The sequence below is a fragment of the Zootoca vivipara genome, chromosome 15 (assembly GCF_965207765.1).
Source record: "Zootoca vivipara chromosome 15, rZooViv2.hap1.1, whole genome shotgun sequence".
Classification (NCBI taxonomy): Eukaryota; Metazoa; Chordata; class Lepidosauria; order Squamata; family Lacertidae; genus Zootoca; species Zootoca vivipara.
Genome location: NC_142598.1, coordinates 22418137 through 22433375, shown reverse-complemented (window position 1 = coordinate 22433375; position 15239 = coordinate 22418137). Strand labels below are relative to the sequence as shown.

Sequence of the window (15239 nt, the reverse complement as noted above, 5' to 3'; positions counted from 1 at the left end):
GCAGCAGCAGATAAATATTTCTTCATTGCCATCCCTCCTGCCGCCTCATAGACCAGCAAACTCACATAAAGCTTCCTCCCTGCCCTGGTCATGGAGAGGTTTGGTGAGAGGATGCTGAGAAGCAACCTTGTCAAATTGCTCCAGATCAGGCATCCCCAAACTTCAGCCCTCCAGATGTTTTGGACTACAATTCCCATCTTCCCCGACCACTGGTCCTGTTAGCTAGGGATCATGGGAGTTGTAGGCCAAAACATCTGGAGGGCCGCAGGTTGGGGATGCCTGCTCCAGATCGTCTTCCGTTCCACATCTCCACCAGGGCAGCGACAGAGGTGGTGTCATAGCATCATCCTTTGATATTTTGGAAATCTGTTGGATCTGTTAGTCTTTGTGGGGTGTGGGTGGCTGGCTATCCCAGTGGCATATCATGGCTGGGGCAGCCAGGGCAGAAGCCCTTGGCACATTTTTAAAGGCATTTTTTTTTGGGGGGGGGGTTGCCTGTTGCATCCTCATGCCACCCCTGCGGCTCAACCCCGTGCCACTCTGTGAGGGCAGCTATATTTTGTTTCGCTGGCATGGGCGGTGGAAAGACTACATGGACAGAAGTGTTTACACAGAAAGTTGGAACGATAATTTTCCGAGCTTCTTCTGCAGAAGTATGAGGAACAATTGCCTTTTGGGTATGATGGCTCCATTTGATGGGCTGTCTTATTATTTATTATTGTTTATTATTTATTTTAAAATGGCAGTCTCGGCATCTTCCATTTATTGTTGATCATAGTCATTTTTAAAATAAGGGATCTTATTTTCTTCCTGTTGCTCTGCAGCACTGGCTGCAGCACATTTCCTGTGTCTGGCTGGTCTGTTGATTTTAATGCCAAAGAACTAATTACACAGTGGTAAATGATAATGATATGATCACGTGGGTTACAGGGATTGTACACGTAGGTCCGGCTATCGGAATACTTATCATGCAAAATTTCAGTTATCTGAACACAAAGAATTATACTCTGCTACACAAATGGTTGATTCAGATATCCAAATGTTCAGAGTTTGCCCACTTCCTTAGTTGTTTGTGTTTTGCTGGTCACTGGCAGTCATTTCAGGCAGAAACCATGGAGGGAAGGAGGGAGATTAGCAAGATCAGGGAGCAGGAGAGATCAGACAAGTCACCTTTGTTTGTCTTTTTCGGGCAGAAACCAGGGACAGAGGGAGACAAATCACGGTTTAGAAATGTTTCCGTGGGAAATAATGGAAATCGCCAGCTCATTATGCGAATGCTCACCTAATGAATGATTTTCCTGGGAATGCATTCTGTTCAGAAAGCAGGATCTGTGTATACACAGAACACACACAGGCTTTGTTCATATCTTTTCCCTTACAGATGGAAAAGCATCATACGTAATTGGAAAAATGGTCCACAGGAAAGGGCTATACACCCCAATACAGTTTTTCATTTTTTAAAGTACAAGCACAAGTTTGGAGACTGTTAGGTACCTAGTTTCAGGCCCGACTCTAGGGGTAGTCTTGGTGGCGTGGGGTGCCAGGGCGCCGGGCCGGCAGGAGAGCGCTGTGTGACGAAGCTGTGCTGCGTGCTGTGCGCTGTGCGCTGCGCCTGCCCACCAGGGCGGGGGCGCCGGAGCGATCTCCGCACCAGGGCGCCAGGGCGCCCGACCGGCTTGAGACGGCCCTGTCTAGTTTGGACCAAACATTTCTCCAGAGATATGGCTTGATCCACACATGCATATTCATCAGGTGGTTACGGTCTGCATGCTAGTTACACATCATTAAAGTAGATGTAAATTAAAGGCTGCACAGATCTAGGGAAACCACCTATGGGGTCTTGCTGCTATCAAGTCCCCCTTGGCCTCTTCTTGTTGTCTTATGAGTGACTTGGTTGTGCTAACTGCCCACTCCTCTGTCCTCAGCTCTATGGCCAGTACACAGACAACCTCTGCAGTCTTTCCCGGAAGGAAGAAGATGAACTCCTGGGGGAGAAGAGGCCCCAACGCAATGGCCAGGGGCCCCTGAAGCGAGTCAGCCAGGCTGAAGTGAAAGCAGAACGCTACTCCAAGTGCCATGGTAGGCCCCAGTGAAGCCCTGCTTTTCCAATGGGCTTTCCACACTGGTACACTATCCAGCGTGAAAATGGATGGAGCTAATTGTGTCAGGGTGTGTGTGTTTGTGTGGATGCAATGAAACAAATCCCAGAGGTGAACAGAATTTTCATTCCATGTTCTGGAAGCTATCTACCTTCAGGAGAACCTTCCTACTACACCGCTGTGTACTGAGGAGCTGCACATTGTCCATCAAATAACTGTGGCAGGGGTGGGGAACCTCTGCCCCTTTAGATGCTGCTGAACTACATATCCCATCAACCCCAGCCAGCATAGACAATAGTCTAGGCCAGGCATCCCCAAATTTCGGCCCTCCAAATGTTTTGGACTACAATTTCCATCTTCCCAGACCACTGGTCCTGTTAGCTAGGGATCATGGGAGTTGTAGGCCAAAACATCTGGAGGGCCGCAGTTTGGGGATGCCTGGCCTAGGCTGATGGGAGACGTACTGTACCACAACAACATTTGGAAGGCCAGAGTTTCCCCACATCTGCTGCATGGGTTACAGAGGATAGGGTTAGGTTTCCAGAAACAGGCTTGAGATAAGAGTTGAGGAACTTTTCACAAGTGACTAACTGGTTAAATTGTGCTACTCGTTTCCCAGCACCTTGAACGCAGGTAGAAACAGAGCTTAAATGCTCTTACAGTCAAAAGGAAGCTATCACCAGGAATGACTGGCCATAGCAGTAGGAAGACAGTGGAATAAATTGGCTCAAGAAAAGGATTGGGCGAGTGTAAGGGTGTTCAGGGCCATTAATATACAGAATGAGATAATTCAGAAATGCTAACTTACTCTTCAAAGTGCCTCTCGTATTTTTGAGCTCTGGAAAGTAGGAGTTCATGGAAGGAGACCAGGGAATGACACCATGATGTGGCTTTAATTATATTGTTCTTGAATACACAACATGTAATGTCCTTTTTAGATGGACTGCTCAGGTCTGCCAGTTTTACAATTTTCAAAGGTTAGGTGAAGTGGGAAACATTTCTTATTTTTTTCCTTGTTTGTTTTACGCCTACTGTTTGCTGATTTTCAGCCAAATGCACAGTCAATATTTGATGAAGTACATGGATCGAAGCTGATTTGATCCTGTTGAATTCATTGAAGCTGATTGAACTGATATTCGAGTACAGTGGTGCCTCGCAAGACGAATTTAATTCGCTCCGCGAGTCAATTCATTTTGCGAAAAATTCGTCTTGCGAATTGCGGTTTCCCATAGGAACACATTAATTACATTTCAATGCATTCCTATGGGAAACCGCGATTCGCAAGACGAATTTTTCGCAAAACGAATTCGTCTTGCAAGTCGCCATCAGATCGCAAGACGAATGCGTTTTGCGAAAAATTCGTCTTGCAGGGCATTCGTCTTGCCAGGTACCACCGTACTGCAGCTTTACCTGAGTTATGAAGTGGACCACCAGACAGTTTAAGGTGCACCATCATCTGCACGAGAAGAAAAGAGCATAGCCTGGTGTCAGTTTGGCTCTTTTCAGTGGCACATGCCAACTCTCCCAATGAAATAAATAGGACTATGAAATACTGAACTTCGGCTGGTTCGTGTCCAGGAGCTTTTCGTCACCTCGCACTGTTATGGTCTGACATTTCTTTATCCTCCACAGCCTGTGCTAAAAGAATCCAGAACTATGTTACCAAGAAGATGGGAGAAGACTGGATCTTCTTGATCCTCCTGGGTCTTGTCATGGCACTGGTGAGCTGGGGGGTGGATTACTCCAGTGCCAAGAGCCTGCAAGGTAGGTGGACTGATCCTTTGCGATCCCTCCCCAAACTCAGTGGTTGTTCACGGGGTACATTGTTTGCACCAAAAACCCTCCATTAATAACACAAATCTAGAAGAGTTGGGGATTTTAGGACATTCCCACCACATGTGGAAGTATGTGCCTGTGGAGGTGCATCCTCTCCAGCATTTTGGTGAGGCTCCTGGGCGTATCAGCGCTAGTTTATGTGGTGTTTGGTACCATCTGTAAGTGACTTTCAGAGTGAGTTCTTTTTACTGATATGTATTTAAAGGGAGGTTTAGACCACATTCTAGTCCATTGGGTGGGGTCAACCTCATAAGCCTATGTCATCCTCCCATTGTTTTTTTATTACGTCGAGGGGGTTTGTGGGATTTTGGAGCAGTATTTTGTCTATTGTGGATACCATCCCTTTGCCATGTCCCTTTGTTGTTAGGAGGAGGTTTCCGAAGGTTGTCAAGGGTCTAGTTGCTGCTGATTTTACTACTGGATTGTTTAAGAGGGCATGTAATTGGTGCATGTAACACTAATGTCTCACAACAAATGAAACTGATCTGTAGAAAACACAACTTGAATACACACACACACACACACACACACACTGAATCCATGCTACAGGCTGCTGGGAAGAGCAATAAAAAGGGAGGAGATCTGCGTGAAGTTTGTGTAAAAAAAAACAGACCAGGTTTGCAAAAGCATATATGTACTCTTGTGTAGACAACTATGAGCAGACGGAGGGTGTCTCCTCACCAATCTACACCAATTCTCACCTGCAAATTTGAAGAAAATGCATCCAGATCCCTGTTCCTGAATCCAGGCTTTTAGTAATACCGGTAGCTATCATGGCTGCCTTTACCTTACACAGAGTCGGAGAGCAGCATTCAGTCTGCATGTGGCTCCAGCCTCAGTGACCCCTGAGGGGAATCCCCAACCCCTGCTGAGGTGCGCAATACGAACTCAGAGCTGAAGCAGTCACGAGAGAATTAGGGGGATGGGGTGCGGGTGACAGTGACACAGGCAAACAGCTATGGCAGGCTTTGGGTACCTCCTGCATAAGCAGGTGTTATAGATTGGTGGACCCCCACCCCTAAACCCTAGAAATTAATACATTGTAGGATTTCGATAAATTGGGGTATGAATGAAAGTACAAGCTGCAGAACTGTGCCAGACAAGGAATACCTGGGCTGGCTTATGCAAACCAGCCTGGCTGGCCTAGCAAAGAGCAAATCTGTTGACATGATAAAAGGGGTTGATGGGCCATCGGAGAGGAATCCTTTGGCCTGGGGAGACAGGTGTTGCCAAGGTGATGGGGTGTGTGTTTGAGGTGACAAGGAAGAGTTTTTGAGCAAGATGGTCTGGGAAAAGGAAGAGGGAAGAAAAAAGACTGGGATCCATCTTGGGTAGGTTGGCTGCAGGCTGGCTGGGAGAGATGCCTCGTGCTCCAGGGCTGCACTGCTGTGAGGGACAAGCCCCTCTTGAAATGACCATGCTAGACTCCTTCCATGCAGACTGAAGGTGTAAATAGGTGAACAAACCATATTTTTTAAAGCTATGGCAGTCTTTGCTGTGTCTCAGTTTTCCGTCCCCTGGGTGAGGGCCTGGAACCTCATGGGCTCTTGCCCCCCGTTCGACAGAGAGAAGAGGAGGCACCCAACTTTTGTAACCCATTGTTCTGCATATATCTGACGATTGCTATTCCTCCATCTCCCACTGTGACTGTGCACACCCTATACCTTTAAAGCACATTGGAAGCAGCTTCTTTCCCCTCAGAGAATTCTGGGCTCTGTATTTTGTTGCTGGTTTCTGTGAATTGTAAACCACAGAGCCTAGGGCTTGCCGATCGGAAGGTCGGTAGTTCGAATCCCTGCAATGGGGTGAGCTCCCGTTGTTCAGTCCCAGCTCCTGCCCACCTAGCAGTTTGAAAGCATGTCAAAGTGCAGGTAGATAAATAGGTACCGCTCTGGTGGGAAGGTAAATGGCGTTTCTGTGCACTGCTCTGGTTCGCCAGAAGCAGCTTTTTGTCATGCTGGCCACATGACCTGGAAGCTGCCTGCGGACAAACGCCGGCTCCCTCGGCCTATAGAGCGACTGGACCTAACTGTCAGGGGTACCTTTACCTTTACCTTTAAGTACTCAGAATATTAGCAGGTGAAGTTTTCCTCCTAATTGGAGTTCCATATTACAAAAGGCTTTCTATATTTAATATCTGCTGCCACATAGCTGTTAAAAGCACAAGAGCCCTGCTCTCCCCCAATGCCAACCCTAAAACCATGCAAAGAACTCAAGTTTCATGAGCTGTAAAATAAGTTATGTTACTGCCATAGGTCTTTCACCAGCTCATCTTCAGCTGGCAATGCTACATTCAGTGCAAGACCAGGCATGGCATTTCAGGTGCAGGGGGTCAAAAGTGATTTTAAATTTAGGGTAGTTTTGTTTAGATGCTCATTGCTTGGATGAATAGTTAAACAACAGGCACCCTATTCATTTGTCGTAGTGGTTTATTAATACTACAGAATAAGCACAGCAAAAAAAATTTCATTTTTCATTTCTGTGCAAATAGGATTTGAAATCTCCACTCAGCATGGACTTGGTGCCCTTGCAACAACAACAACAACAAAAGCATTTAAGTGTTTTATCTGCAGTATCAACTCACTCTCAAGAACCCCCACATTCCCCGCCCCGGGTAGGAAAGCAACCAGTCACCCCTGTTTGTATACTGCTGCTAGGTAAAGGGACTCTGGGGTTGCGGTGCATCTCACTTTACTGGCCGAGGGAGCCAGTGTACAGTGACTAAGCCGCTTCTGGTGAACCAGAGCCGCACATGGAAACACCATTTACCTTCCCACTGTAGCGGTACCTATTTATCTACTAGCACTTTGACGTGCTTTCGAACTGCTAGGTTGGCAGGAGCTGGGACTGAGCAACAGGAGCTCACCCCGTCACGGGGATTCAAACCGCCGACCTTCTGATCGGCAAGCCCTAGGCTCAGTGGTTTAACCCACAGCGCCACCCGCGTCCCTACTGCTACAGTCAACTTAACCCCCCCCCCTGCTGTATTTCAGGGAGGCAGGGGACACATACTAAGAGATTGGGTGGCCCATAACACTCCAATCAATTACGAAGCACGCAATGAACATTTCTCTCCAGCACTGTGGCTGATAGGAATTGTAATCCTCGACATTTGGAGGGTGCCAGGTTGGGGAAATTGGTTTAGTTTGCTGTTCACGGGATTCTTTCCAGGTTCTGAAGCTGCTGGTGTTTGTTTTTATGCCCCCACTACAGCTTACAAGTGGATGTACAACTCGCTGCACCCAAGTATCCCTATGCAGTACTTGGCCTGGGTGACCTACCCCCTCGTCCTGATCCTCTTTGCTGCCCTCTTCTGCCAACTTGTCTCTCCGCAGGCTGTGGGTGAGAGAGAGAGAGCAAGGGATGGGAAGACTTGCCTGTCTGTCTAAGGCTAAGGATGCCTCCTTTTCGTTATGCATTTGTGACAATTTGTGCTCGTGATGCTGCCGGGGAGGTCACAAACAGCCCCTCTTTCAGTGCAGTTTGTACCTGCAAAAGTTTGGTGGCCGTCACACTGCCATACCCGTCCAGTGTCCTGGGAAAAATGGGAAATCCTATTTTATTGCACAAGATCATGGCGGCCATTTAGGGTGCTACGTACTCTCACGCTGCAATCTCGCCCACCCACCCCCAAGCACTTCGGGGGTCGTGATTGCGGCGTGAATCACGTGACTTGCCCGGGAGTTCGTCCTTGAAGACGCGTGTCCCGTTTTTTAATCTGAAAAAGTTGGACGGTGTGCACTGCTTCATTTCTAGTCAGGATATAACTTTAACTTCCTGCTGGAATTCCGTCACTTTCCACATCACAAACGTTCTAGTTTATTTTTTGTCGCTTCTTTGTTGTCTATTGCTCCTCCAGAAAGCAATAATGTGGTAGCATAGGGGAAGCATTGAAAAACCCAGCCAGATGGGTGGGGTATTATTATTATTATTATTATTATTATTATTATTATTATTATTATTAAGGTAAAGGACCCCTGACCATTAGGTCCAGTCGTGACCGACTCTGGGGTTGCGCGCTCATCTCGCATTATTGGCCGAGGGAGCCGGCGTATAGCTTCCAGGTCATGTGGCCAGCATGACAAAGCCGCTTCTGGCGAACCAGAGCAGCACATGGAAACGCCGTTTACCTTCCCGCTGTAGCGGTTCCTATTTATATACTTGCATTTTGACATGCTTTTGAACTGCTAGGTTGGCAGGAGCTGGGACCAAGTAACGGGAGCTCACCCCGTCACAGGGATTCGAACCGCCGACCTTCTGATCAGCAAGCCTTAGGCTCAGTGGTTTAACCACAGCGCCACCTGGGTCCCTTATTATTATTATTATTATTATTATTATTATTATTATTATTATTATTATACTATAAAGCAGAATAAACCCACCGCCAATGCACTGTTACTGTGTTAAGAACATGTTGCAGAAAATATACTTGCAATGAAACACCAGTTTGGAGGGGCCCTTAGATTATAATCTGCAACAATTATTCAGCAGCAACAAATCCATTTCTTTTAAGCCTAGGCTTGACCCAGTCATGTATTTAGGCTCCCCCTCCTCCCATTTATAGAGCAAGAAGAGAGCATAGTCAGAGGGAGCTGATCTTTTCTGCTCTTGCCTCTTAATTCCCTTAGGCGCTTTCCTCCCGGGATTGGGGGGGGGGTGGGAGACATCAGGAGAGGGACAATGGGGGGAGATGAGCTGCAGAGAGGAGGAAGAATTTGGCTCCCCACATACCCCATTTGTTCAGAACCCCCTACTTTCTTTGCAATAGGAGCCAACCTTTTTTTTCAGCTAACAGGTGTTTGTCACCTGTAGCTTGAGCCACAGTCTCTCTGCACAGGGTCCATTTTGTGGCACCATTGCTCACCTGCCCTTTCTCCTTTGTTCAGGCTCCGGGATCCCTGAGCTGAAAACCATTATGCGGGGAGTCGTCCTCAAGGAATACCTCACACCTAAAGCTTTCGTGGCCAAAGTTGTAAGCCTGACAGCTGGCCTAGGAAGTGGGATACCTGTCGGGAAAGAGGTGAGCACCGCCGGGGCACAGGGAGGGGAGAAGGGCAAGTCGCAGAAGGCAGGGTGTGTGGTTTCATTATACGCTTAATTATGCACCTTTAGGTGCCAGGCAAAAATGTTCCTCGTTAACCAGACCTTTTGCTGATTGACGTCCAATGCCTTTTAAAAATGTGTTGGGGAGGGGAGAGGTTACTGGGTTGTTTTTGATTTTGTTTTTATTACAGTGGTACCTCGGTTTACAAACACAATTGGTTCCGGAAGTCTGTACTTAACCTGAAGCGTACTTAATCTGAAGCAAACTTTCCCATTGAAAGTAATGGAAAGTGGATTAATCCGTTCCAGACGGGTCCGCGGAGTACTCAACCTGAAGCGTACTTAACCCGAGGTATGAGTGTAATTGGTTCCGGAAGTCCGTACTTAACCTGAAGCGTACTTAACCTGAAGCGAAATTTACCATTGAAAGTAATGGAAAGTGGATTAATCCATTCCAGACAGGTCCGTGGAGTACTTAAACTGAAAATACTCAAACCGAGGCATACTTAAACCGAGGTATGACTGTATGTATTTTGTGATTGTATGTTGTGATTTTATGTTGTAACTGCCCTGAGACCTTCAGGTATATGGCGGTATGCAATTATTATTATTATTATTATTATTATTATTATTATTATTATTATTAGTGCTGGGGAGGCATATTTCATCCCCATCACCTCTATTTCTGATGTTCAGGCTATGGGTGCTGTTGCTAATGCAGCTCAAACAGAACCACCTACACATAAGGGAATTATTCACTGGCTTGGGGTAACCCTGAGGTTTGCAAAAATAGAAACATATACAGTTGTACCTTGGTTTTCGAACAGAATGCATTCCAGAAGTCCGTTCGACTTCCGAAACATTTGGAAACCAAGTCGCGGCTTCCGATTGGCTGCAGGAGTGCCCTACAGCCATTCGGAAGCTGCGGAAGCCATCCCCCCGGACATTCAGCTTCCAGACATCCAATTTGCAAACTGGAACACCTACTTCCGGGTTTGCAGCATTCGAGTTCCAAGTTGTTCATGAACTAAGTTGTTCGATGATGATGATGATGATGATGATGATGATGATGATTTATTTATACCCCGCCCATCTGGCTGGGTTTCCCCAGCCACTCTGGGCGGCTTCCAACAGAATATTAAAATACAATAATCTATTAAACATTAAAAGCTTCCCTAAACAGGGCTGCCTTCAATGTCTTCTAAAAGTCTGGTAGTTGTTTTTCTCTTTGACATCTGGTGGGAGGGTGTTCCACAGGGCGGGTGCCACTTCCGAGAAGGCCCTCTGCCTGGTTCCCTGTAACTTGGCTTCTCACAGCGAGGGAACAGCGAGGGAAAACCAAGGTACGAATGTATTTAAAGTGAAAGATGTTCTGTTAGGGGAACCCAAAACAGCCCATTGAGGACTGAGGGTGCTTAGTGGCCATGGAGTGCTGTTCAGCTGTTGAGGAAGAGAGAATAGAATGAAACAGCGGGGATACAGAACAGCGGCAACCCACACTGCAACATTTTGTTGCAGTTTCCACTTGTGGCCGTCTGTTTCATATTGCCTTAGGAGGTTGATGGTGGCTAACTTAGCCACTCTAATTTCTTAGAGGGACAGTTCAGGCACAAGAGTTGCCATTGGTTGAGCTCCTAGGAAGGGGCATAGGGAATTATGGGTGTAGTGGCTGCAGGATCAGTAGGCAGACCCATAGGATTGGAAGGGAACCACAAGGGTCATCTAGTCCAACCCCCTACGATGCAGGAATCCTGGGGAAGGAGGCTGGTAGAAGGTAAGGTTGGAAGATGGAGCAGTCCTAATGAGGACAGGGTGAGGAGGAGGGCTGGGGAGAAAGAACAGGGCAGGACCTTCTTCCTCTCCTGTTAAGGACCCTTTAACTCACCGTGTCATTCTGATTACATTTATGATCTTGCCAACCATGCATGGGTTGCCTAAAGGTAGATTTAGAAAGTGTGCTTTTTCAGTGGCATGAGAGAGTCTGACAAAGATGTTGGTGGGTGATGGGAGTGATAAAAACAGATAGGAGAGGCAGAATCTTTGCTACTTTTTTGGCATAAAACTGAATTGAGCGATGCTCCTCAACCTTCCTTCCTTCCTTCCTTCCTTCCTTCCTTCCTTCCTTCCTTCCTTCCTTCCTTCCTTCCGCAGGGCCCCTTTGTGCATATTGCCAGCATCTGTGCTGCCGTCCTGAGCAAGTTCATGTCCATCTTTTGCGGTGTGTATGAGGTAAGTGTTCTGCATGCTCCATCTGGTCTGTGATGGAGGCTGTCAAGGGGGGGGGGAGCCTCAGAGGCCCAGAATATTGAAGGCAGGACCAGAATGAATAAAAACAGAATAATTCTAGACTAGCTGGCAAGAGGGAAATGACAGCAAGTGGCAGGTTTAGCTGTCCGTTACAATAATATAAAATACAGAGGAACCCTCCAAGAACCATGAACCAAAAATGCTTTGGAAGCTAAAACCACTCCATGCCTGATTGTAGTCAGAGTTAGGGTCACCCTATTTTTCTTCTTTAAAAAACAAAAACAAAGAACCAATTCTAAAATATCGGAAGCAAAGCTTGGCTCCCTGAAAACCATAGCTTCTTTGTAAACCAAATTGCCGGTTTCTAGACCATTTGCTGAAAAAGTTAAAAGGACTTCTGTCAAAGGATCAGAAAACAAAGAGGGTTTGAACAGGCCTGCTGATAGCCGGGGACGAGCCTTTGATAATCTGCACGTCCTCCTATTCCTCACCCATGGCTCTACTTGTCCTGTTCAACACCTGACCTTGTAAAAACATATATCCGCATTCTCGCAAGCCTGAATCTTGGAAGCGAAATATTGCAAAACGGGTGGAATGTATGTAAAACAGCGTACACTGGCACAACTTATTCCGCTTGCGGAATTTCACTTTCTTTTGCCCAGAAATAGTGTTTTGTATTTTGGTGCACAAGGTGCAAATGTTGGTCACTACTACCCATATATACGGGATATACTCTGTGGTTGAGCAGCTGTAAATAATCACGAATGATTTCATCGAGGCTAGTGCATTAGCAGCAGGCATCGAGGCATCCAGTGGGGTGGTGGGACCTTTTAAAAATAAATAAATAACAACACATAAACATTACACTAAGAAACGTGGTTGTTGTAAGCAGTTGTGTCTTGAGGCTGGCGTGGCTCCGGAAGCTTATTGCACACAACGCTGGCTGAACGACTAAAGAGGCTCGAGCTGTGTAGCAGTGGCTGGCTTGGTGACTGGCTGCGCAATACCGTTCCAAATAGCTGGTAACAACTGCCAGGCTAGTATGGAGAACTGGCACATAGGCTATATAGTATTTGGTGGTGCATAGAAAGGAATGGGGTCGCCGTAGGTGCTGGCTGTGTGGCTCACTGCTCAATTCCTCTATGAGAGAAGTCTGATTTTGCTGCTCGCTGTTGCTTTGTGCCGGAGGAGGAGGGGGAGGGAGGAGAGGACTAACCTGGCCGTGCTCCCTCCTAACCCTGGCATGCTTCTCTCTGGCCGGGCTCTCTATTCCAGAATGTGCACAGGCAGCTCGACCTCCTGGTGGCGGCTTGCGCAGTTGGAGTTGGATGTTGCTTCGGCGCTCCTCTTGGAGGCAAGTGCAATTCCCGTATTTATACCAGGTGTTTACCCACCCCACCCCACCTGCTCCCGACTGAGGAAGTTTCTGGAATGGAAGCCGTGTTTTCTGCTCAACTGATAACCGTCGTGGCGCTGCGGTGTGGTTCTTTTACCTCGCGTAACCCAACAGAGAAACAGAAAATGCAACTAAGGGAAATAGAAAGTGACTTTGGTGGAAGGATGCATTGGGCAGGGAATAATAATAATAATAATAATAATAATAATAATAATAATATATTACTTATACCCTGCCCATCTGGCTGGGTTTCCCCAGCCAACCTGGGCAGCTCCCAACAAAATATTTAAAAAACACGATAAAACATCAAACATTAAAAACTTCCCTAAGCAGGGCTGCCTTCAGATGTCTTCTAAAAGTCAGGCAGTTCTTTATTTCCTGGACATCAGATGGGTGTTCCACATAGCGGGCTCCACTATCGAGAAGACCCTCTGCCTGGTTCCCTGTAAGCTCACTTCACGCAGAGAGGGAACCTCCAGAAGGCCCTTGGTGCTGGACCTCAGTGTCATAGCTGTCAACTTTTGGATTTGAAAATAAGGGATCAGCAGCAGCCTCACCTGTCCCGGGGACAGTCTATGCTGTATATCTAACAATCCAGGATAGCAGCGGGAAACAGCGCTGGAATAAGGGAATTTCTAGCAAAAGGGGAGGGGGGGCTGACAGCTGTGTCTTGGAATAAGGGAGTTTCCTGCAGAAAAAGGAAGGGTTGACAGCTATGCTCAGTGTTCGTACTGAATGATGGGGGTGGAGACGCTCCTCCAGGGAATGACATAAATCCATAGCTGCCAAGTACCCTGTTTCCCCCGGGAAACCCCCGTTTTTACTTACCTTTTCCCGGCTGTCACCCATATCATTTCATCTCCCGTTTTTCTCCGTTATTTTCTCCTGCCATTTTTTTCCTGATTTGCCCTTCTATGGGCACAGAAAATGGCCGCCGCCGGCTTTGAAAGTCACGTCTACGCATGTCCGGAAGTGCATAGACACGACTTCCAGTGTCGGCGGCGGCCATTTTTGGTGCCCATAGATGGGCAGAGCGACACCGGAAGTTGCGTCTACGCACTTCCGGACATGCGTAGACATGACTTTTGAAGCCGGCGGCAGCCATTTTTGGTGCCCATAGAAGGGCAAAGTGACACCGGAAGTTGTGTCGACACAACTTCCAGTGTCACGCGGCTGCCAGTCCCGGATTCTGCAGTCTGGGACTTGGAAGGTAAGTATAAATCACATATGCCAATGATCTAGCTGCCTCTATTTTTCAGGGACAGTCCCTATTTTCCATCTCTCTCTCTCTCTCTCTCTCTCTCTCTCTCTCTCTCTCTCTCTCGTAAATCACTGTTTCTCTTCCCCTTACCCCTATTCTTTTGCATCTTGGGGGGAAAATCTGAGGTGCTTTTAAAATAACATTGTTAAGCATGGATACAGCAGCACCTTCTCTGTCATTCTTCTCCCAGATAGAAATGAGTGGGAGCTTTACAGTATTTCCATATTCACACTTCCCTTCTGTAGCAGCACAATTCCATAACCATATTATATTTTTGCACATGGAGTGTGGCTCTAACTTCCCCATCTTTCCTTGTCCAAACTTCAACAAAGCAAGGAAAATGTTGTATACCTATTCCGACATTTTCCATCGAATGTCTCCGAACTGCTCATCTCTCGTTTTATTGCAGGAAACTGTGGATATCCTACACATGTGCCAAGTGCTGCACTGGGAAGATGCTGCCTATTGTAGCTTCCTAGCACGTTTACATGCAGCCATTGACACATGCCCCGAATTTTCACGCATGACCATCTACTTGATAAATCATTGCAGTTTCCCACACTTCTGGGTTGGAGCTGTGTGATTTGTGAAATTTGTAACATACACTACATCTCTTAACCCCTTGAACAATTGACACCTGAATACATTATTCCCATGTGACTCTGGAAAGATGGGATAATTCTGCATTTACAAGAGCTGAGGCCTTGTCTCTTGCATGAATCCCTTTTGGTATTACATCACCTTCTTGCTAAGTGCACCCAAGCTTGTGTGTTGGTGAGAAATGAGGCAGGAACTCTTGGCATATACTGTACAGGATCTTCCAATGGGTTCAGTGTGCGTTGTTAGATAACATCTACGGTATTGATCATTCTTTGACACTAGCTACCAATTCTGCCACTCATTCTTCCCTTTCTCTGCTTCTGTGTCTCACTTTGTGTGTCCGTGTGTGTCTTTGTCTCTCTCTCTCGCTCATGTCTCTTCCACCAGTAGCAGCCATATTATTACACAGATGTCCTGACTGTGGGATGTGCAGTAGGGGTTGGCTGCTGTTTCGGGACACCACTGGGAGGCAAGTGAATGCTGACTGTCGTCTAACTTTTGCTTGAAACATCACATCCTTCCTCCTCCCCACCCACCCCAAATTATAAGCCATCCTCTAAGTTCCTTTTTCTAATGCAGGCAGGCAGGCAGGCAGATTCCAGGCTTGTTAGGACTCTTGGTTTGTTGTTTTGTTAAACTAGAAACCCACAATATACCAACCGGAGCTAAGTGCGAGAGACACGCAAGTGAATAAAAAAACCAGGGTGCCTCTGAACGTAGGATTTTGCTTTTTAGTACTGGAACTGAACACAAAAGA

At 46.9% G+C, this 15239-nt stretch overlaps 1 protein-coding gene across 7 annotated transcripts in view; it reads left to right on the top strand.

The window, feature by feature from the left end:
* The window catches only part of CLCN1 (chloride voltage-gated channel 1), a 93298-nt gene that overhangs the window by 52322 nt on the left and 25737 nt on the right, over nt 1-15239 (top strand). For 5 of the 7 annotated variants that reach the window (XM_035140599.3, XM_035140600.3, XM_035140601.3 and 2 more), the window contains exons 2-7: nt 1926-2079; nt 3732-3863; nt 7149-7277; nt 8822-8955; nt 11130-11207; nt 14873-14951. In XM_035140599.3, the coding sequence (XP_034996490.3) occupies nt 1926-2079; nt 3732-3863; nt 7149-7277; nt 8822-8955; nt 11130-11207; nt 14873-14951 (706 nt within the window). Of the gene's footprint in view, nt 1-1925; nt 2080-3731; nt 3864-7148; nt 7278-8821; nt 8956-11129; nt 11208-12500; nt 12580-14872; nt 14952-15239 lie in introns of all 7 variants that reach the window. The other 2 variants (XM_088658583.1, XM_060269034.2) reach the window with 2 other exon arrangements.